The sequence below is a fragment of the Neolamprologus multifasciatus genome, chromosome 3 (assembly GCF_963576455.1).
Source record: "Neolamprologus multifasciatus chromosome 3, fNeoMul1.2, whole genome shotgun sequence".
NCBI lineage: Eukaryota > Metazoa > Chordata > Actinopteri > Cichliformes > Cichlidae > Neolamprologus > Neolamprologus multifasciatus.
This window is the reverse complement of record NC_140441.1, coordinates 44,530,637-44,554,874: the sequence shown is the minus strand read 5'-3', so window position 1 is coordinate 44,554,874 and position 24,238 is coordinate 44,530,637. Positions and strand designations below refer to the sequence as shown.

The following is a 24,238-nucleotide window of genomic DNA, read 5'->3' as shown; positions in this document are numbered from 1 at the left end:
CCTTTGGCTGGGTTATGTTTCTCTTGTGTGAAGTAGATAAGTTTGCTAGATCTAGTCTAAGAAAATGAATTACTGAAATACTCCTTGACCCACATCTTTACCTCTAGATCAGGGGTAGGCAACCTTTCTGATGACGAGTGCCATCTAAAATTTCCTCAGAAGTCAGTGTGCCATATGATTGCATTAGCAATAAATTTAATAACGCTGTATATTAACAGTTACACTCTATATAGAAGAACTTTATAGAATTGTATTTGTTCGCAGATGTTGGCAGCTATCAGTTATGTCTGTGAAGGTTCTCAGTCATCAAGGTCATCGTAGTCAAAGGAGCTTGTAAAGAAAAGCGTCTGGACTTTAAGTTACTTGAAGACGTTTCACCTCTCATCCGAGAAGCTTCTTCAGTTCTAAGGTCAAATGGTGGAGAGTCCCAGATATAAACCTAGTGGGAGTATCCCCCCACAGAGGGACAAAAGGACCCCCTGATGATCCTCTAATCGCATGAGCCAAGGTGTGAAACTGGGTGTGGGTCCCAATCAGCCAGAGTTTCGGGTGAGTTCATTGTTAAAGCTGGCCCCACCTTATCATGCAAATTCTTGAGGTCAGATGGCCCAGGATGTGAGTGGGCGTTAAGGTGTCTGGGGAGGGAACTCAAAACTGGATTATAGATGGCAGAGAGTTGGTGTCGTAAACCACCGCCTCTGTTCAAAGATGGTCGCTCACAGTGGACATAGATGCTTCTTTCACTCCTCTTTCAAACCATCTGTCCTCTCTGTCCAAAATGTGAACGTTGGCATCCTCGAAAGAGTGTCCTTCATACATCTTATGTATGTGTATATATATATATATATATATATATGTATATATACATGTGTATGTATGTATGTATATATATATACATGTGTATGTATATATATATATATATATATATATATATATATATACATACACATGTATATATATATATATATATATATATATATATATATATATATATATATATATACATGTGTATGTATATATATATAAATTATTATATTTAGAGTTATTTATCAATTTTTTCTTTGCTACATAATTCCATATATCTTTCCGCATATATTAGATGTCTGCAGTATGTATCTACAATGTAGAAAGTAGTTAAAATGAAGAAAAAACATAAATGAAAGAGTACATTAAATGTTTATATACTGTCCAGTATGGTGCAGAAACTTAAATAAAGACTTTCCAGTGATCCACGGTCACTGTTGACTATAAGGAAAAATCTGTAAGGTCCATCCTTGATCATTTTCATAATATAATTGCTAGATTCCATCAAAACATGCTTAACAGTTTGTGTCTCTCATCATGGGGTCCTTTCTGTCATTTGCTAACACATGCTCATATTCCCTCCCAGTCTTACTCACACACCACTTACACCACAGCACTACAGCCAAAATCCATTGGCTTTAACTTTAGCTGACTTTAAGCTTGTGCCATGTTTATATATCCATTTTCCATCGTTTCTCATGCAGTATTATAGCTGGACTCTGTGGTTAAACTTGGAGAGACAAAAGATAACAAACAGGGTTATTAAGTGGTGACAGACATGACTGATGGCTTTAGCTCCCAGGTCTGAGCCAGGGCACACTGAACTCAGGTGCGGCTCTCAAGCTCCCCTAGTTTTTATTAGCCAGCAGCTTTTTTATTATTCAGTGCTGTTAGCCTAGAGCAGGGGTCGGCAACCTGCGGCTCTTTAATCTTTAGACTGCGGCTCCTTGGTTTGAGAAAATAAATTGTAAAAGTATTTAGCTGAAGTGTATTTTATTTGTGTTAGTTCTTTTTATTTAACTTGTAGTTCTAAATTGGAAGATTATCATGATCTTGAAATATAAAAATAAAATTACATTTTATTATTTTTTCAAAATAACACTCGCGGAAGCTGGTATAACTGCTGAAACGCCGTGCATTTATTGAGACTTTCAACCCCAGGTAGGCCAAGTATGGAGAAATGTAAGAAAAGAAAAATATCTGAAGAAAAGAGAACATTTAATGATGCCTGGGCAGATTTATTTGCATTTACTTCTGATGAGAGCGGCGTACTATGGCATTATTTTTGTGCCATTACTATGTCAAAGTTGATACTATACATACTACTTAACTGCTTGTTGCTAATTTTGGCTGTTGAAAATACTCAGGGCTGCTTTTACTTCTAAAAGTCAAAGTACTGATACAGCACCACAAAGTCCCCCCTAGTAGAATTAATAGAAAAGGTTGTGCAGTTTAAGAAAAAAAAACAACTATTAATTGAGGAAGCAAAAATACTTAATACACATTATGCATGCATATTATGCCATGGCCACCACATAATAAATGTTGCCACCCCATAACCAGTAGCAAAGTATGATAGAAACCGCATACTAGAACACTAATAACTGTTATTTCTCTGCCAGAAATATTAAAATTGATACAAGGCAGAATGGATCCATTTTATGTTGTTTATCCCAAATTCTGACCCTCCCTGTTGCAACAGAGACTCATCAACCCAGAGAATGTCTTTCCTATCCTTTGTTGCAGTTTGGTGAAATGCTCTTCTCCATATCATGATTGTGTTACCATTGCTTTCCTATAAAGTCATCTGGGTATTCTCCTCTGACCTCTGGCATCAATAAGGCATTTTTCTCCCGGATATTACTTACTGGATATTTTCTATTTTTTTGATCATTCTCTGTATAACTTGGATATGGTTGTGTGGGAAAATCCCAGTAGGTCAGCGGTTTCTGAAAAACTCTGTCTGGTTAGAACAACCATGCCACATTCAAAATCACTCAAGTCACCTTCCTTTTCCAATCTGTTGCTTGGGAGATCTTTTGATATCAGCGTCCCTCAATTCATTGAGTTGATTGGCTTATTACACATTTGTGTTAATAAGTAGATGAACTGGATATACCTAACAAAGTTGCTGGTAAATGTATAAGAAATTATAAGAGTGACCGAAAAATGTGTCTTCTGCTTTCAGTGATATGCGGGCCTATGTGATAAACCATTCTACCATAGCAGTTTTTGGACAAAGCTGTGTCTGTTAAAAGAAATGCTTTTTTAAAAATGGTCGTCAGGCACATTTACTTAACCGCCCACATCTTGTTTATTTACCTTTTCACAAACAGTAATGTAGACCTTTCAGTTTTTGGTTTTAAGTGCAGTTAAATGGTGTAAATATTTCCTGACAAACACCAGTTTCACCATCTGCCCCACAGGCTGCCAGCAGGGTGGTGGCAAACCTGGCAGGGTAATAAATCCAACTCCCCCCCAAATGTATTTTTTTAACATCTGTTTTAAATTTCATTTGGAGCACTTGAAACCAACAACATTAGTCAGGTTGTTTTTTTGTTGTTGTTGTTGTTGTTTTGTTTTTTTTAATCTTCTTTTTTTCTTTTCTTTTTTTTTTAAGCCCCGCGATAAGCAGGGCATCAAAAAATTAGTTATAACTCATATTGTTCCTCTCCACGGAAATCTTTAGTAAAAGGCGAAAGATTTATACGATCTGAAGAGAAACATGAGTGTACTATTAGTCAGGTTGTTGGTAGCTATACATTTAAACAGAGCCTTTTAGGCGAGTCCAGCTCCAACTGGGAGCTAATATGGTCAGTGCATTGCAGTCAGCGACAAAACACAGGCTGCAAAGCCAGTCAAATTAACAGTCACATGGCAGAGATGGTCCCAGTCATGATGGAATTATCATGACTGGGACCATAATTTTCAGCTCTTTTTTAGTCTTAAACCATTGAAATGCAAATGTTTTGACATTTTATACAGTTGTTGCACAATGTTTGTATTTATTTCCGCTTCTTGGAAAATGTCTTCATTTTGGGGGAATATTATGCCTTTTCTCTTTTGTGTTTTATATGTGGTTTTGAGGATAGCCCTTATATGGTATCATAGTGTCCACAAGGGTTCAATGGATTATTCCAAGTGAGCTTGATACTAAATGCTTAGTTGTGAAGCTCTTTCTCTTTGTGTGTTTCTTCTCAGGGGCCACGATAACAGCCAGATTAACTATATGTACGCCCAGTATGTTAAAAACACCATGCAGCCTCTGAACATTGCCGATGTCACCAAGGACCAGCGCTTTCCTTGGACGGTCTGTACTCTTTTCTTTTCTTTTTTCTCTCTTTTTTTTTCTTTTCCCAAAGTGAGTAATTATCCATCTTTTTCTCACAGAGTGAAAACCCAGCTCACTCTAGCAATCAGATAAAGAGTTTGCTCTGCACTCCCATCAGGAATGGCAAGAAGGACAAAGTCATTGGTAGGCTTTGTTTTGTTGCCTGAATACAATGTTAGCATTAGCAGTTAGAAAGTAATATTGTGTTCCATGTCCAGATACATAAAAGGGAATAATAATTGTATATATTTTTTTGTTAATGTAATCAGGAAAAGATTTTTGCATTACAGTATGTACTGTAGATAGAGTGGCTTATCACTGTCTTCAATTAATATCTTAGTTTTGTTTTTCTTTAAAAGTAATATAAATTATTTCTGTTTTGTGAAGCATTAGCTAACCTTAGATTTTATGAGTTGCACCCTGAGTCAGTTGCATGCACGCAAGGAGAATACTAATGGCCTTACAATTAGTGTAGACTTTGACCATTATCCTACTCAAAACAAATGAAAGCATAAAGTTAAATTGAAAGCAATGCACGCTTTGAAATAACTGACTAACTGGTAGCATTGTAGAAGTGCTTGTGTTTTGTGCTTGCAGAGACATTCTCCTGGTACTATGGTTTCCATTTTAAAACGTGCTTGTTTGTTTTTTATTAATTACATAACACAGAATGATAATAAGATTTGGACAGTACAGATCCTGCATTAATATGGAAGCAATCCCTAAGAAATTCTGATCAGAGAGGTTTTTTTTTCTCAGCAAGTTTTTCTCAAGATCGTTCTTACCTAAATTATTAGCTAGTTGTTTGTTAGTTGGTACAAACCATTATGACATGGGATAAACTGGACTATTATTCCCGTTCTTATAGGGCCCCAAAAACAATGCAAATCTAAAAACTGGCAAATGAAAAGCAAATGATATACGAAAGACAATTTTGGTATCCTTGGCTGGTGTCCTGTCCAAGTGTACCCAACCCTAAAATGGTGGGAATAGATTCCAGCAAACTCATGACCCTGAGTCAGATGTTAGGTATTTACAGATTTTGTTTGACGTTGTTCATTGATTCCAATTCTGGAAGAATGAACTGATCCAATGACAAGATAAAATTGTTGTTATTCTAAAGCTCATAATCTTACCTGAAGGTTTGCTGAACTAACCTTTATATTAGGGCCTATTTAAAGTGAAGTGTTCTATACTAGACATTACCAAATATAAACAGTAATGTGTTTGTGTTTGCATGTAGGTGTTTGTCAGTTGGTGAACAAAATAGATGAAGTGTCAGGCAGCGTCAAGGCATTCAACAGAAATGATGACCAGTTCCTGGAGGCATTTGCCATTTTCTGTGGTCTCGGCATCCAAAACACACAGATGTATGAAACTGTAGAGAGAGCTATGGCCAAGCAAGAGGTCACTCTGGAGGTGAGTCAAGCATAAACTAGGGCTGCCACAAACAATTGTTTTGATAGTTGACTAGTCACGGATTATTTTTGCGATTAGTTGACCAATCAGATCATGCATCCATTGGACGTAAAATGTACCGCTTATTGTACCAGCATGCATCTGCTCTTATATAACTGTCATTAGCTTACAGCTTTAAGTGTTTAAGGTAGGTGCTAACTAAAAATAAAGACAAGATGATCGTTTATTAAATTTTTAATGAAATTTGCAGGTTGCAGAAGTGTATTATATAGCATGTTTAACCTGAGTAGCGAAAGACAGCGGTGGGTTTGAAAACGATTTGCCGGGAGTCCGCTGTTCTCACGGCTCTAGTGAGCCTTGAACCCCGGCTAACTATCGAGCTGGTGGGTAACAGACGTCTCCGAAAACGTCGGAGCGCTTTTGATAATATGTGGTGTCTTGATAAACTGAGCAGATATTTGAAGTTTACACAGCTACATTCTTGCTTGAAAATATGTTAAACATTTATTTTGTGACCCAGAAAGAATAATAAGAGTAATATTAACACTAAGGAGCTGCCGCCATTGTTGGAAACTGAGCAGGACTGCGCTATGAAGGATGGGCCACAAAGTATACACCCGACCCATCCTTCAGATCTGGGGAAATAAAGGGCGCATTTGTCGGCCGCATTTGTCGGAGTCTTCGAATGTGGACAGTCTTCGTTGTGTCGCTGTAACGTAAACGCCCTACAAATGCGGGCACAGGAAGATGCGGTTCCTTAATTTGGACACAGCTACGATACCGGACACAGCTTCTTCTTCTTTGGGGTTTAACGGCAGCTGGCATCCTTGTACATGCAGTGTTGCCATCTTCTGTTTCAGTCCGTTATTACACTCTTAACTTCTACTTATTCTTGCGTCTTTTGGGATCTTAGAAAGCTTCAAACGACGCGCCTACTATTAAATTAGTCATCGATGATTTTGACTAGTCAACTCATCGTGGCAGCCCTAGCATAAACACACATATTGTACAAGTCTGTTTCTCCTCCTTTCCAACCCTTAGAAGGATATTGCAGATTCTCTTATTGTTAGCAGCCTGTGCATTTGCATTTGCAAGGCCATTGTTTCAACTAGTGGTTTGAAAGGACGTTACAAAAAAAATAAAGGAACAAAAAAAAGAAATTTTAAGCCCCATTTTCACTAAAATGAATCTTTGTAGAACTTTAATTCACATGAATACTTTTCAAGGGAAAAAAAGTCTTTCACACTACATTCTCTAGATGAGTAAAAATAATTTGTATGAAAAGCATATTTTTTGTTGCATTAGCTTGAATGTTCTTTTTCCATTGTAGCCTATGATCCACCTGACTCAATCTCTCACTCATATTTTGTGACAATTATGAATGTGATGCGATGTGAACTACTACTTTTTCTCCCCAGAAAACAACCAAAAACATCCTACACTGGCATTTTCTGCAATCTAAATAGGCTCAAATGTGCATGCCAATTAAAGCAAACTTCTAGGTGTAGGGCAGGAATTTGACCTGAAGTTTTTGAGCCATTCCTTCTTCTCTGTCACACAACTGTGCAAGTGGTTTTCAAAGCTTTAAAAGCAAAATGTTTTCTCACTTTCCTTGTTATTACAGGTTATTACATCATTACAGTTCTTGTAATGTAACATTCAACTGAATTTCATCTTGCTATCAAAAGGAATGACAACCATTACCTATATATAAATATTGTATAGTATTCTGAGATTTCCCTTCATTTTTTTAGTGAAGTATCTTCTCATCTCTCTGTTGGAGACACAAGTATCTAAGCTGATGTTAATTTTGGTGAACTGCATTTATCGATGGCTGTCAGCCCCTTAGTTCACTGCAGAATCACAGAAACTGCATCTGAAATCTCTTACATTCCACTTTTTTGGAGCACTAGAATTATCTTAATTTGTTCTGCATCTAAAGACTGCAATCAGATCTTCTTCTTTATGCCTAAAATCACACGATGTAATGTGGATCATTTTCCAGATGTCGGTGTTTGACTCAGCAGCTGGTTGGCTGGTGATGACAGTTAGTCACCAGTGAATTTTGAACTGTAAACATGAGTTAAAACCACACAAGTATTAGACAGCTGTAGCCTTAAAATGTTGCATTTACATTTTAAATGCAACAAACAGGAGATGAGATCATTTCAAATTAGTCAAAATTGTCCACAAATCCAAAATGAACACTGGTCATTTGGTCATTTGGACTCTGAGACCAATCAGTTGCTGTAGATGGCACAGCAGTGAGCTGTGTTGATGAGGAGGTTGAGGTTGAGGTGAGCAGATTCATCTTTTGTGACATTTAACTGTCGGCTCTGTCCTAAAACACAAGCAATCACAGCATGTTTCAAAGACATAATTTAATATTTAATATATCTTCCACATAGAGAGGATCAATGAGCACTTCTAATAGAACAAACATTTTTGTCCAAGTTCCAGTGTCAGCAATCACGTGACATCAGACACACTTTTGATTCTAAAGGAGATCACTGTCACAGTGGGGAGGCTTTGATGACACAACAACACATTTATGTGGACAGTTCTGAAAGCATATGAAAGGCAGCCACTGGATTACAGGCAGGGAGAAATAATACGTTTTGCAATGTTTGCTGCAGGGCATGAGTAGGAACAAAATGGATAACCCTGTTCCATGTCCTTCATCATGTTCTCACTGAACCATTAATCACACTATTTTATGTTTTTAAGCTTGAACAAACGAAGGAGCTCTTCTTATTTTTAGGAGAATGCCATTGTGTTTTCACATATGTGAATATGTGATAATATATGTGAGACAATGACATTTTCATAAAAATGCACTTCCATTCTGAGCTAAGAAGCTACAGTGAAAGATCTTTATTTGTAAATTTGTATCAGTTATAACAGTGACAGCCAGTGCATGTTATGTTTAAGGGCAAAAGAAGGAACAACACGTCTACATGGCTTCTGTAATAAAACAGCAGTCAATGAATTTGCTCCAATTAAAGCCACATGATACTGAAATATTACAAAAAATGTCTAATTAAAAACTGATGGGCTCTGAGAAATTCACCTGTATTGTCATGTAGAGAGAGGCAGATAAAACTAGAAATCACAGCTTTATTGTTGTCACAAAAGGCAATGGGAAAAAAGCTAAACTATAACAGAGCATGGAAGGATCTAGCTGACTGACTGCAGACCAACAACAAGCTGAATTGACAAACAAACTGAATTCACACACACAATGAGGGAGAATGTGATGATGAACAGAGGGAGATGCAAACAATATACACACAGGAGGGTGATTAAGGAAAGCGGACACACCTGGAGAACACAGCTTAAAAGAATCATAACTAACAAGACAGGGGAAGCAAAACAGAACATCACATGCACAAGACCCGAGACTCAAAGGAAAACAGGAAGTAACACCGTCTGCAAGTGCAGACACACACACACACACACAGAAACTCAAGACTAAGACATGTGAAGTTGACACTGGGACTGGGAACATACCCAGAGACGTTTACAAACTGGGGAGACAAAGGGACGAAACACAGAGAGATGAACGTGGGAACAGGAAGGGAGAAAACACAGGGCCAGGACTACAAAGGTATTCACAGAGACAGAACACAGAGAGACCAGGTAGAAACAGGGACATGACTGGGGAGAAAGGAAGTAAACAAACACAGGGACACTGATGACAGGATACTGAGATGAGACAGAGATAGATTGGAAACGAATGGGAACAAAGATAAAACAAGAACCAAGAGTTTAAAATAACAAACTTGGAACACTAGTGAAATACAGAACTCAAAACGAATACAAAATTTGAATATAAACATTTAATACATTTAAAAGAATGAATAAAGAGTCCAGAACAACCTTAAAAACTGGGTCGAAGACCCAAGACCATGACACGTATCAGAAGATGTTCTCTGATCTTCTTTAGGGTCTGTTACGGATTCAAATATTGAGGATGGATACAGGAGGAAAACCAAAATAACCACACTGGTCCGGCCGGGTCAAGTCAAACGATGATTTAATGAACACACGCGTGGGAGATGGACACCATACAGCAGACAGCATCAGATCTCAAAATGGTGGCGCCTTGATCAAACTCTTATAGCCTCTAGTGGCCCCCACCTATTCATAAAAGCCTAAACATTCACATTCTTTCTCACACAGTGCCTAAGCTACGACCTTGGCTTCCTGTTTATCTGCTCCTGCTAAGATGGGGCAGTATGCTCTGTTCTCTTCTAATCAGACAAATAAGGCGATGACTTTCTGTGAACAATATTTCTTATAACTCAGCAGTATAATGCATCATAAAACAATATCATTCATTCACAATAAATCAGCAGTCTAATATAATGCAAATCAGTTTACCAAATGTAATAGTTATCACCTTCTTCTAATTCAGGAGCATAATGCAAACTAAAACTACATAATAATTCACAATCTTTAATTAGGGGTCTAACATGGCATAAAGTAATATCATAATCCGACAGGTCCTAGATCCAGTATCAACAAAAAGAAGAGCTGTAATGTGTATGGATCCAAAATTAACAAGACAACATGCATGCATCAAGTGCAAGAAACACAGCAAAATGAAATGTTATGACTATGATTTCTTTCCCCTAAAGGAGAGAAATGAGTTGTTGTTGCCCCCACACTTGGGGGCTGACCCTTATAAATGTCACTTCTCAAATGGTAAACAGCCGCCACAGTTCTGGGTGGATCATCCCTCTTCCCACCTGAGAGAGGAGGTCCCTGTAGAGAAAAAGCTGCCAGACTGATTATCTCTGCATATCATGGCCACTGACAAGCCTTTAGAATCAGAAAACAGCTCTGCTGACACACTCTCCTATGAATTGGTGGTATCATTTACACTGGGGGAAATGCACACAGCAGAGAGTGATACAGCTTTAACAGGGAAAGGCATACTTACTGAAGCTGCTATGAGTCCTATCATGCAGAAAGGCTAAGGTGCTCCTCTCTCAGTGAGGAATTAATGCTATCTTCGTAAAGATGTAGGGAGCAAAAAGATAACTTCACCAGGCAGCAGCACCAGGAATTTGTAGGATTATGCTGTTGAATGCATATGCACATATCAGCAACTGTTTGCGGTCCGGATCTATGGCCACTTGAAAAGAAGTATCTGTTAGATCGATTGCTTTATACCAATCCCCTGGTCCAACTGCTGTTGGACTTGGAAGGAGCTTCCTACACTCAGAAGGGAGAAGGTCCACCTGACCGACAAGCACTGCACAAAACACTGATTGTATTTTCATCTGTTGGTAACTAAAAATAGTAAACACAAGATTCAGTTGCTGTGTTTGACAGTGTACTCCTCTTCATAAAGGATTCTTTTTTATTTTGGATTTGACTGACATCTGGTTGATGAGTAGTGCCACTTTTCTTTTTTATAGCCTGTCAAAAGCCTGTTGAGCTGTCTGTTTCATTTTGACAGCCTGCAAGTATCAGAGCCCACTTTTTTTTCTTTATAATTTCCAAAAGTCTCTGAACATGGCATGTTTACATCTTGTCTTTTATACTGATGTCCATTAACATGCACTGTGCCTGCTAAATAAAAGAAAGGTCATGCAGAATGTCCAGTCAGTCAGACATTTGTATTTGCTGAAATAATCGCAAACTGAGTGCTGCCACAAAGCAGACTACAGACTGTTCTCCGAGAACAGCGATATAGGCAGTGTAAGTGTGCTTTCTACAGAAAATCCGATACTTGTGCAATAATCATATCTTTTATTTCTGCAAAACTCATCTTTTTTTAAATACATGTGTTGCAGGTCTTGTCGTATCATGCCTCTGCTGCAGATGAAGAATCACGGGAACTCCAGGTAGCTGAAGTAAATTGAAATGCATTAATTTAACATTATACACTTAGCATGGAAAGACAGAAACACAGGCAGGTGATGTTGTTAAGAGAAAGAAGAAGTAGGCTTTGTGTAGAAATAACATCTTAGGCTGAATCAGTAAGAAAGCATGGGAACTACATGGGCCCAAAGATATTTGGCATGTAGACTGAAGCAGACGGGGATCAAACCACCAGCCTTCCAGTTAGCAGGTGATCTGCTCTACCACCTGAGCTACAGCCATCCATGACTGAGTATCTCAGAGATAAGCTGAGATACTCAATCATTTGGGAGAGGCTTAAAGTAGAGTGGCTACTCTTCCACATCAAAAACAGCCACTTTTGATGGTTCTGGCATATCCTGGATTCCTCTTAGGTGACATGTTTTGGATATGCTAAGGATATGCTGGATAGATTATCTATCTATCAGTGGGATTTGTAATGCCACAGTTAGGGATGGGTATTGATAAGATTTTCACGATTCCGATTCCATTTTCGATTCTGTTTAACGATTCAATTCTTTATCGATTCTTTTTTTAAAAGGAGAACACTAAAGTCGATTAGCTTAGAACTTTGTTTTATATCTTCTCTTTGAACAAGACAGACATTTAGGAGTAACATGGCCTTACAAACCCAACAGTGAGATCTTAAGAGATCCAGCCTACGGCTCTTCAATGGGGTGTCACAGGGTCCCCAGGAAAAAAAATTGTAAATGTAAAATAATAAAATAAATATTCTTCTGTAGCAATAACAAAGTATAACATAAATTATCCTGTAGTAATTACACAAGAATATCCAGTAATGTCCCTGCCTACAATTAAACACATTCACTTACCGAAAATCGGGGACATCTGCTGTGGCAAATGGGTGCAAGCCTTTTACCACAAACTTAGTCACTGCTCGGTGACATTCGTCTATCCTGGCCTGAAAGGAGACGCTAGCAGGAGACTGCAGCGAGAACTGCCAGCATCTGAGGCAGCCAGACTCTGTCTGTCTGTCTCATCATGGTCACCTAAATGCATAGTAATGGCAGGTTTTGTAATAAGGCAGATCTCACTAACATAATATGCACTGTTAGTTGATTATTTACCTGCCGCATTAACGGTAGAGGATGTGCAAACGTTACCGCTGCTGCTGGGTTGAGATTCACGAGTCCGGAGCGGAATTAAAAACACAACATTCATTTAAGGTCATCGCGAGTTTTGTGAGCAAATGGTTTTGCATATTCGTAGTGTTTCCTCCCTTAAATGAAATATCTACTTTGCAAGTTGCCCTGTTGGCATCCGTTCTCGTAAAGTATAACCAAACTTTTGAGCGTTGAGCTTAGGCGCCGTGTTTCCTGTCAGGTAAATGACGCTCCACAACGTGCTGACGTCATTCGGGGCGACTGGAATCCATAAGGGAATCGTTTGCAAAAATGGCAAACAATTCCAAGGAATTGAAACAGTGGGAACCGGTTCTCAACAAGAACCGGGTTTCGATACCCATCCCTAGCCACAGTATCCCCCTGGAACACATGGAGGAGAATGAATTGACGGATGGATGGAGTTTTGAATCCATGTGTCTTGTTTAGGGGGACATTAGCACTTAATTTGATAATGTTGGTGGTAATATATCTGGTGATAATATATACTTCTCTTCAATGGAGTTGGATCATTAATATGATTCTTTCTACTATTAGTATTTTGTGTCTAATTTAAATATTTTTGAGCAAATCGTGTATGAATGAACCCCACAAATCAACCAAAAAAAGAATAAAGGATATTCCAAGTGATTTTGAGTAGCTCATTTGTAGCATCTAACTGGCTCATTGACTTCAAGGTACCTCTTAAAATATGAACCAATTAGAGCAGCCCATCTTCCCCACCAGCACTAACAGTGGCACTGCTTGACCATCTGAAAGGGTCCTGCTCTCTTCCCCTCTCCTTATAGCAAACTGGCTGAACTAATAGCATAGCCTGATTAAGTGTCCTCCCTTGGGCACAAGAGAGAGGATGTGTCACTTGGTAACTAGGACACAGAATTGATTATTTTGGTACATTCTCTACTCAAGAGGTAGCTACATACTGTATATTTGGCACATTGCACACCTCGTAACTGCATTTTAAATTAAAGTTGCTTCTGTAACAGCAACAGAATTAAGAATTGAGATTTGAATCTGATTAATATGTAATCATTAGTCTTTAGTTTAACTATATAATGCAGAATTTCTGAATTTGAAGCCTGTTGTTTTTCCTGCTGTTTGCATGTATATATTCTGTGTGTGTTTGAAGTTAGCAACCATTCCATCAGCCCAGTCGCTCCATCTTCTGGACTTCAGCTTCAGTGACTTTGACTTGTCAGATACTGAAACCACGCTGGCTACTGTGCGGATGTTTGTTGACCTCAACCTGGTCCAAAACTTTCAGATGAAGTACACGGTAAGAACTGACCTGGGATTTTACACAAACAGGTTAGACTTAACATGTGCTCCATTAAAATCCATGAGAACTGCAAACTTGCTTTAAAAATACCACTCAGGCCTTTGTTTCAGAGGCAACTAAGGTGATGCTCTGTTCCCACTGCTCTTCTGCATAGGCCTCAACCACCTAAGCCAGCTCATCACTAAGAATGAATACAGATATAGATTCAGTACTGATTTAGGTCAAGCTCAGTGACCACTAGTCACCTCCTGTACAAGCTCTATGGCAGTAAGACTTACTGATTCACATCACCAGCCAAATGTTTGCAAAAAGAAGAAAGGGGATCCGGATTGAAGGGATGAAGTTCTCAGAAGGGAGAATAGCAGATGTAGAGGACAGCTTCAACTACCTGGGTATCCCACAGGCCAACAGGAACCATGATGAATATGTACTAAGTTAAGCCACAGCCAAATAAGGTAAGACAGGTGCTGAGAAGCCAGTTGAGTGTTCGGAATAAGAATCTGAGCCATCAGTACATACATCCTACCAGTCATCAGATACCCTGCAATAATAAGCTGCCAAAAGGAGGTTATTACTATGTCAACGCACAAGAATTCCCCACAGTGCATGGTAGTCTTCAAGCAACAAGCAACGGAAGGAGGGAAGTCAAGGATTAATGAGTGTCCAAGCTACAATTCAGGATGAAACACTGATCATACACAAATAAATCAGGAAGATGGCACCCTGAGTTGAGCTGCTACAAAATGCCTCAGGCAGCTTAAGACAGAGAGTGACAGGACGTGGAACAGAATAAAAACAGAGTTGGTCCAGTGTTCCACAACCGGGATGAAAACCGCATTGTTCCTCCTGTATCTGCGGTTTGACGAACTGACGGACTCTCCCTTCCAGCATCCTGGCATAGACTTTCCTGAGGAGGCTGACGAGTGTGATCCCCCTATATTTGGAGCACACCCTCTGGTCCCCCTTCTTGAACATGGAAACCACCACCCCACTCTGCCAATCCAGAGGTACCGCCCCAGATCTCCTCAAGACATTGCAAAAGCATGTTAACCAAGACAGCCCTGCAACATCATGCAATGGAGGCGCTCAACATGCTCCATTTGGACTCAGTGTCCCCAGTCTCCCTCAGAATGTTGCCGAAGCTCTAACAGAGGTGAGAGTTGAAGCTCTTGTGGACCAGGGCCTCAGCCAGGCATTCCCCATCTCACCCTCACTATATGTTTGGGTGTATCAGGTCTGTCCAGCGTCCCCCCCGGCCACCTAATCCAACTCACTACCAGGGGATGATCAGTCGATATATCTGATGATATCATTACAAAATCGACCACTGACCTGGTGCCACATGGGGTTCATTAGGGACAAACTGTGGTTTGCACAGAAGTCTAGTAACAGAACACTGCTTGGTTTCAGGTCAAGGATTGTTCCTCCCAGTCACGCACTCTAGGTCTCATTGTCATTGCCCAGATGAGCACTGAAGTCTCCAAGTAGGACGACAGAGTTGCCGGGTGGATCATCCTCAAGCACCCCACCCAGGCACTTGAAGGAGACCAGGTACCCTGAACTACCATTTTGCATATAAGTGCAAACAACAGTCAGTACCCGTTCCTTGACCTGGAAGCACAAGGAACAAACCATCTTGTTCACTGGGGAAAAAACAAGATACTGGCAGCAAGCTGGGGGACCAGGATACCCACTCCAGTCACCCGGCTCTCACCAACGGCAACTCCAGTCTGCCACAGAGTCCAGCCCCTCTCCAGGAGACTGATTCCAGAGCCCAAACTGTGCATGGAGGTGAGCCTGACTGTATCTAGCCAGTATCTCTCAACCTCACGCACTAGCTCAGGTTCCTTCACCACCAGAGAGGTGGCGTTCAATGTACCTGTCGGCAGCCTCGGTAGTCGGGGATCAGTCCAGCTTGAGGGTCCTGCTCAGTCTCTTTGCTATTCCCAGGACTATGCGCTCGTGGACAGAGATCTGGGATGTTGTTCCTGGGATCTGCTGGAGGCACTTGTTGTGTTTAGGATTCACTGGTTTGCCACAGGAACCACTGTTGCCTTCAACCTCCACATCCTCCTCCTCTCTCTCTCTCTCTCTCTCTCTCTCTCTCTCTCTCTAGATATATATATATGTTTGTAAACAATAGGCCACACTTATATAGTCCAAATGACATTCTGATATCTTTGCTGTTAATGCTGGTGAGGTGGATCAGTGAGTCTTGCTCAATACTGGCATACAGCTTGTACAGGAGGTGACTTGGTGCTCATTCAACTTGACCTACGATTTAAATAGAGCTAAAGCATTTTGGGGTTAAATTTGTTTTTTTAAAGGCTCAGCTACTGTACATGCACTGCAAGCCAAACCCTTTATAATCTTAAGAGAACTAGCCTTAAAGTAGCTGTTATTGTGCAACAACAGATATTTTACTCAGAGTAGAAGGTTTGACTTTAAAAGGGCAACACAGAAACAGCCAATATCTTCAGTGTATATGATGAACTGTTGCAAAAAAACAACAACCTCCTTTTTGTCAGCAACATTAAACCATTACATTATGAGCAAATGTGTTGGAGGACAAATAAATGCAGCTGAAGAAGTATCATCACACAACAGTATCACACAACAGTATCATGCACATAAAACAATACCCCTCCAAAAGTCACCGACACTTGTTATCGCTGTCTGTTAAAGCCAATTCTCTGCTCATCTCCACCTTTATGTGCTCTTGGTGGCTGACCCCTGGGTGCCTGCGGGGAGAGGCCTCACAAAAAGAAACTTTGACTGGAGGAAGTTATGGCCCTCCAGCAGTGCAGGCTGTCAGTTTAACTTTCACACCAATAGCTGACAAACTAGCCATCCCAGAGCATCACACCCTGGAAGCTGAACTGCACACCAAGTCATGATTTGATTGCAATCCTAACATGTTTAATATTATACAGACACTCATTCAAGTCTGAGATCAAATTATAATGTTTCCTATAGAGAAAATGAGCCCCGATTTGATTAGATGAATAATAATTTGGATTTTCGTGGTGCCTCAGATTAAAATTAGTTTTACTCACAGTGTGGTCATGACGAGCGTGCAGCTTAGCACCCTGCCAGCACATCAGGGCTTTCTGCTTTGTTATTGCTAAGTGTTCACTTTCAGAAATGGCAAAGAAAATGACCCTGTGCTTGTCACATTTGCCTTTACTTTCAATTGCTAAAATTGTACTCCACTTACAATGTACTGCTTTAGTTTGTTTTTCATTTTCTTTTTGGTCCCATTGTACGTGTTGTGTTCTTGAAAAAACATTGTTCCTCTAGCATAAATTCTGTAGAGAATAATTTAATTTATAATTCATTATTATTATCTTAACTTAAATTAGTTTGTACTAGTATTAGTTCGTAAAGACATGATGGCTTGGCTGTCTGTGTCAGTCATCTTCTAAGTGCTCAGCACATTAAAATCACACTGACTGTAGTAAGATCTTATTGATCATAGCATGGACATAAATGTCAAACTTTTTTATTTTAACCTGTGCCATAGTTTGTATCTCAGTGGACACAAATTTAAAAATTATCCCTGGTTGCTGTTGCTGTGGCCTTAGCCTTTTTTAACCCCTTAGAAATGTGTCCCTTGTTGTAGGAAACGTACTTTCAGAAGCAGGGTAGTATTCTGCATACAAATAGCAGTCAATTTAGAATGATTCTCTCTACAATCAGGCGATGCAAAGAACAAAACCAAATTAAATTTTGTATATGCTTTTACTTTGCAACATTTTTATAACACTGGCTCTCTTCTGCAGAGTTTATGTCAGTGGATTATGAGTGTTAAGAAGAACTACAGGAAGAATGTGGCCTATCATAACTGGAGACATGCCTTCAACACAGCCCAGTGCATGTTTGTTGTCCTCAAGTCAGGGCACTTACAGGTAAGTGCAGTCAAAATATAGTCATTGATTCCCAGAGCATTCTCATTCCCAACATGTAACATACCGAGGATTTTCCAAGGCATCTCATAGTAACAGTAACAGTAATCTTGCTGCAAAGGGCAACCACTTTTTTTCTAAGTAATCCAACATGTTTTATTGTCATTTTACATATTTACAGTTTGTCAGAGCCACTTGCTACTACATTTGAAAGCAAAGTGTACCTTTTTAAAATCATTTTTTAATGTGTAGTAATGCAATGTGACACTAGTCAAATGTCCTCTTGTACAGAACTTGTTCTGAGGTAAAGAAAAATGATAGAGAATATTTTAGCAGATGCAAGAACTTTGCTGTTTCAGATAGTTAATAAAGCTGTGAATGGTTGTTTTTAACCCAAACCATTCTTTTTTCTGACCATGCATTAAGTGCTTCTGGTCAATAAAATGTAAAAAGTACCGGTAGTCGTTGCCTGACAAATTCAAATCAAACCTCACCAAACTTAATATGAAATCAAAGTCCAAGACAAAAGTCTAAAACTTAAAATGAAGTAAAATACTAACACCCCCTCATTCACCTTTTTTCAGTTATTTGTGCGGTTTTTTTTTTTTGGCTCTTTTTGAGTGAGGTGAGCCATAAAAACCAGCTCTCTTAAAAAGAGCCTAAACAGACGTGGACTACACCTTTCTTGGCTGCTGCCTCAAAGCACATTGTGCACTGTCTATCTGTCTATCTGCTAGCTAGTTTATTGTGATGGTGCTGTTTTTATTATGTTGCTCTTTTTTTGTTTGCTTTCTCTTCTGTTTTTTTTTTTCCATACAGGTGATCCAGGTGTTTTGTTTGTTTTTCTTTCTTTCTTCCCCCCTTTCTCACCGTCTCTTCTCCCCTCTGGTTTTCTTTCTCTCCCTCTCTTTCTTTCATTCTTTCTCCCTGTCCTGTCCCCCAGTCATGTCTGTCCTTTTTGTAGCAACCGAAAATAAAATAAATTCATAATTATAATAAAGGTCAATCAAATGGACCAATATGGCAAGGCCATGATGATCCACTTGGTAAAATAAATCCACTTGGCATCTTTCTTGGCCTTAAGACAACAATTCTGATGGCTAAAGATCCAAACGGGACACAAAAAAAAGAAAAAAGAAAAAAAAAGAGAGCCTAAATTCCAATTAAGAATCCTTGGCAAGGATTCCAGAATACCCACCCGTTTGCACACCTACTACTCTACCACATATTATGGATGATCAGACAGATTTGGAGGACCCCAGCACACTGCCAAGAACAAAAATTATTCGGGAAACATGTCGTTACATGTTTCCCGAATAATATATAATTCACATTATAAAAACTAGTGATTTTTGTATGCAAAATTGGCAGCTGGCTGCATAAAAGCTTTTGTGTCATATGCAGAACCAGCTTTGATGTCCACTCCAGGGTGCATGCTGAGCACCCACACTGCCAAAAGTTTATTATAACAGCATTGTGTACACAACTGTATTTTTTGGTTTGGTTATGGAGGCAGTAGGTCATCTGTTAACCTGCTGCCATTTTTCCCGCCTTCCTTCCTTGCCTTAATGTACTTATTCATCTCCTAACAGAGCTATATGAGTGATTTGGAGGTGCTGGCTCTAATGATTGCAACACTCTGCCACGACCTGGACCACAGAGGAGTCAATAACTCCTACATACAGAGGTACATCAGAGAGCATGAGTCACAGAGGTGTGTGCATGATCATATATGCATGCGTGGGAGCACACTATTCAACCTCGGTTTCTTCTTCTCCAGGAGTGACCACCCACTGGCCCAGCTGTACTGCCACTCCACCATGGAGCATCACCACTTCGATCAGTGCCTCATGATCCTCAACAGCCCTGTAAGCACACTCACTTGCTCACTCACACACGCGCTCATATGTAGGAAGCCTTCTAGTCAGACTATCATTCTTCTCTATCCCTCTACTTGCCACCTGTGTAATTACATAAAACATTAGTACAGAATGGCTTCTTACTTTGTCTAATAAGCAGCAGGTGTGAGTAGACAACTTATATTGTGGGCTTCTTACATCCCTTCAGAAAGGCCTTCAGGAATAAAGATGTGGTGTGGTTCAACCATTGCCTCACAATAAAATTCTGACACTGCATCCACAAATGGTAATTAAAAATTTCCCAAAATAAACGTAAAATATATAGAAAAAAATCCAGAAACACATTTTTTGGTGCCAGGAATGTAGACATCTGGATATTTGGTCATGGACACAAACAGCTGGAGACCTGACAGCTGAGTAGTCAGTCCTGTTATCCGGTGATGATGTGACGAATCCTACTTCCGGGCCTAAAGTAGTCTGTGTTTAATATGGCTTTTGTGTTGTTAACATGTTTAATGTTTTGTATTTTCTTCTATTTAATCTCAAAAAGCTCCTAAAACAGTCAGTGATCACTGTTGACCTCCCTCGGCTTTTATTACCGCTAATCATTTATTTAAGCTCAGTTTTTAAAACCTTAGGATGTAACTACAGCCCAGCCCATGCAGCAGTATATGAATGACTAACCTCGTATTGTGGATGGATTATCTCAGTTGTTCTCCTGGCTGAAGTTTGGTCCTTTTACAGCATCCTGCCATGCGATTACATTTGTTCCTGACCACCGAGAACACTCATGTTAACTTTTATCGAGTGGAAAAAAAGTTAGCTTGTTTATATATTATATTATATATTCTAACATAGCTGTGTCGCTAGCGGTCACATAGCACATGATTATATACCAGCTAGCCAAACTTCAGTAACCCTACAAACGTCACTGCTGTTTAGTTTTCTGTCTTCATTTATGTTGGAAGTGATAACAGAGCTGTACGTTTGAATTTGTTTCCAAAACCCCGCAGTCAGGACATGCTATATTGTATTTAGATAGAAGCTAGCGAGCTAACTTCCTGCTAACTTCTAACTCCGTTAAATGTCATAAATTCAGTTTTCATGGATGCCTGAATGTTAAACTCAATTGTTACACCTGGTAGAGCAGAACACTGATCATTTTATTAAAGATGAAAGACTTTAGACAGTTTTTCAACTCTCAGTAATGCCATAGTGATCGTTTGATATATGGACCTGCAGCGGAGTTTAGGCCCAGACATGGCTAGTGACGTCAGACTTAACGACCGGATACTTTTTTTAAAGTCCACTACTTTGGGTGCAAGCATAGTTGGTGCACTGTGATCTAAATTCTTCACATACAAGTCTCTATGGTCACAAAAATAGGCAGGCATCTCGACCTCCTCACAGACCCTTGTGCTTACTATCTGATTAAACTTATGTGGTTTAAACTTATGTGGAATATTTCATAGCAAGGAAATTTCATACCGACTGGGATCCTATCCTATGGTACAACGCTGGAATTCACAGAGCTCCTGAGACCGACCCATTCCTTCACAAATGTTTGTAGAAGCACTCTGCATCGCTTGATTTTAGACACCTGTGGCCATGGAAGTGATTTGGATGGATGAGTAAAGCCTTACTTATCCATAGCTGCTATGAGAAGTAAAGACTTCTAAAGCCCTTGTTAACGTGTACCATCTTCTACTGTATTGTTGTGTTTTATAGCCCATTTAGATAATCAGACATTCATCAACTCCCACAGGCAGCAGAACCAGCATTAACAAAAGAAGCTTAGAAATGTGTTCTTTGGTACTAAACGCTAGCTATCCTGCCTACACCAGAATGCCTCCTCTTTTAAACTGCACTGCATACTGATAGATGGAAATACACACTGTAACTAGCATCACTAATACAAGAGCAATACTAGGAAGACAGAGGGAGCAAATCGAGATCTTTTTTCCACACCCAGATTTTAACCCCAATACTGTTATGTAAGACATGGCTTTAGCTGGCCTTTCACAGCTGCAGCTCGTTCTTTATGCAGCAGCTGAGCTCTTGGCAGACTCAATCCAGAGAATCCATCTCCACCCTCTGGTGTTCCTACATGGCTCCCTGCCAGCAGAAATAATTTCAAACTTTATAATCTACAAGGTTCTGTGTTATGTCCCACAAGATCAGGATGTCCAAAGTCTCCCATTTATGTTCGATTGTGGAACACTGAAAAGAATTGCCAAAAAGTCACAGAAGAAACTGATAATTTAATAACTGCCTCCTGGTAATGCAATAGCATGCCCATAATCCAATAAAAATACTGAGCATATAAAGTAATACATTTTTATGTGTAATGCAATAAGCATAATGTGTGTCTTCACTGAAAAATTTTAAGCACAAGGAAACATTCATCTAGGCTCATTTCCTTAACTGGCAAAAGTTCCTAGTGTAAAAACAGGATATTATCTCTAACTGGCTTCCCACCCTCCACCTACAAACCCTGGCCAAGTTTTATGACTTCCTGCCAAAGACTAAAGTCAACTCCTGTGAGTCCTGTGAATTTTGATCTGTGTTTCATGTAAGGCCTGATTTAGATTTCTGCTAGGAAACATTGTAGAGCCTACGATGTAAGCTATGTAAGTGGACGACGCCATTGCATTTATGGTTGTGAGTGGTGTATTATGTGTTAATTATCAAGTGTTTTACATGCGGTGCTGCCTCATAGAAACAAATAAGATGCTGGGACCTTTCCCACCCTTGTGCCCACTCTTTGTTTCTGAAAAAAATTGCTGACATTTGTGAGTCCTTATATTGATGCTATGATTATTATTCTCATATTGAGGCAATGATTGTTATTCTCTCACTGATAAATTTATAAATTGTGAAAAATTACCCGGAAATAGACAGGAGAAATCAACTGAATAGTGTAATCGCTATAGTTTCGGGCTGCATTGATCCAATGTGTAGTTATCTTTCTTGGGAGTTTTACATTAGGTTGTCCTGTAGGTTATGTACATGCAGCACGGCTTAGGTTTGGTAAGTTTCATCTGAATAAAACCACAGGACTTCTTGAACAATGTAATTTGGACCGACAAGCCCAAAGTAGAGATGTTTGACAATAATGCACAGTGTCACATTTGGTAAATATAGCATAAACATGTCATACCAACTGCCTAGCACAGTGGTGGAAGGGTAATGATTTGAGCTTTGCAGTCATTAAGTCAGCTTTATTCTAGAGTCAAATATGACGCTAGTTGTCTGACAGCTAAAGATTGGGCAAAAACTCGGGCATGCAAGCTAACAGTGATCCCAGCACACCAGCAAATATACAACAAAAGGGTTAGAAATAAAATAATTAAGGTGTTGCAGTGGCTCAAAATCGAGACCTCAACCTGATTGAAATGCTGTGGTGACACCTTAACAAACCTATATGTAATCCAATACCCACAAACCTCAATGAACTGAGGCAATGTTGTAAAGAAGACTGGGGGAAAAATTCCTCCACAACTATGTGACAGACTGATAAAGTCATAATCTTTAACTTATTGCTATAGGTGGTTTTACAGGCTATTGAATCTTGAGGTATATTTATCTTATCAGAGAACTGAATATATATTTCTTTTTTACGTGACTGTTTCACCCTGAATGTGTAGATAACAATAGGAGATAGCATTGTCCTAACAAACTCCATATCCTGAAAGATCTCCTCAAAGTGTGAACTCCCCTCGCTCAGGGTTAAGTCAGACACTGGGATGAAGACATAGATACCAAATCAAAATCTTAAATGGGGTTCTTTATCTTGCTCAAGAATACTTTGGCATGCAGAGTGTCACAATCTGGTTCTAGGAACTCAGGCGCAGAGCGGTTAGACGTCTCCAAAAAACAGTTTATTTACAGCACCAGTGCACAGTATATACAGTTAAGGGAATCCAAAACTCCAGGGAATCACAGGGTAGCTCTCTCACACTCGTTCACACGTTCAGGGAGGTCACAGGTCTGGGGAGGAAGGTCTGAAGCAGAAGAGAAGGGAAGTCACAAACTAATCACGAATCTCAAATTACTAAGCACGAGTTCACAGGAGCTGTGAGAAACACTAACGTCAGTAGTACAATCATCCAGTGACGAGAGGATCTGTGTTCCAGCCTCAAATAGTGCTCCCGGTGATGACAGGTGATTGTTGTCAGATGTGGGGGCCAAGGGCGGGAGCCCACAGTGAGCTCCGCCCAGGCAGAGAGGGAGAGAGAGAGAGAGAGAGAACCAAAACAGCACATGTAGCCTTGTGGGGCCGGCCGGGCAGGCACGGAGACCATGACACAGAGTCCATGGATCAAACCACCAACCTTCTAATTGGTGGAAGACCTGCTCAACCTCCTTAGCAACAGCTTTCCTACAAGGCGGTACCTTATTGAGATAGCTAGATGTTCCACAAACTTTTGCCCATGCTCATAGCGTAATTCAGTGAAGCACAGACACATATATATTTACCATTTCACTGCTGCACCTGTTGGGAGGAAAATCATTTTAAAGTTCTTGCAATGAACTTTGTTTATTATGCGAGAATCACTGCACAGTACTACAGAGTACTACAGTTTTTTAATATTTTAAAAATCTTTTTGGAAATCAAATGTGCAGCA

General features: G+C 39.7%; 1 protein-coding gene and 1 non-coding gene across 6 annotated transcripts in view; one reads left to right on the top strand and one right to left on the bottom strand.

Moving 5' to 3' along the window:
• The window catches only part of pde5ab (phosphodiesterase 5A, cGMP-specific, b), a 105,510-nt gene that overhangs the window by 72,053 nt on the left and 9,219 nt on the right, over window positions 1–24,238 (top strand). For 4 of the 5 annotated variants that reach the window (XM_085139738.1, XM_085139756.1, XM_085139747.1 and 1 more), the window contains exons 9-16: window positions 4,006–4,114; window positions 4,195–4,279; window positions 5,379–5,554; window positions 11,359–11,418; window positions 13,697–13,843; window positions 17,629–17,754; window positions 19,344–19,438; window positions 19,532–19,619. In XM_085139738.1, the coding sequence (XP_084995864.1) occupies window positions 4,006–4,114; window positions 4,195–4,279; window positions 5,379–5,554; window positions 11,359–11,418; window positions 13,697–13,843; window positions 17,629–17,754; window positions 19,344–19,438; window positions 19,532–19,619 (886 nt within the window). The remainder of the gene's footprint in view (window positions 1–4,005; window positions 4,115–4,194; window positions 4,280–5,378; window positions 5,555–11,358; window positions 11,419–13,696; window positions 13,844–17,628; window positions 17,755–19,343; window positions 19,439–19,531; window positions 19,620–24,238) is intronic. The other variant, XM_085139730.1, reaches the window with a different exon arrangement.
• Window positions 3,423–3,537, bottom strand: LOC146523347 (U5 spliceosomal RNA). The gene has a single exon (XR_014873499.1). It is a non-coding gene; the product is annotated as a U5 spliceosomal RNA (small nuclear RNA).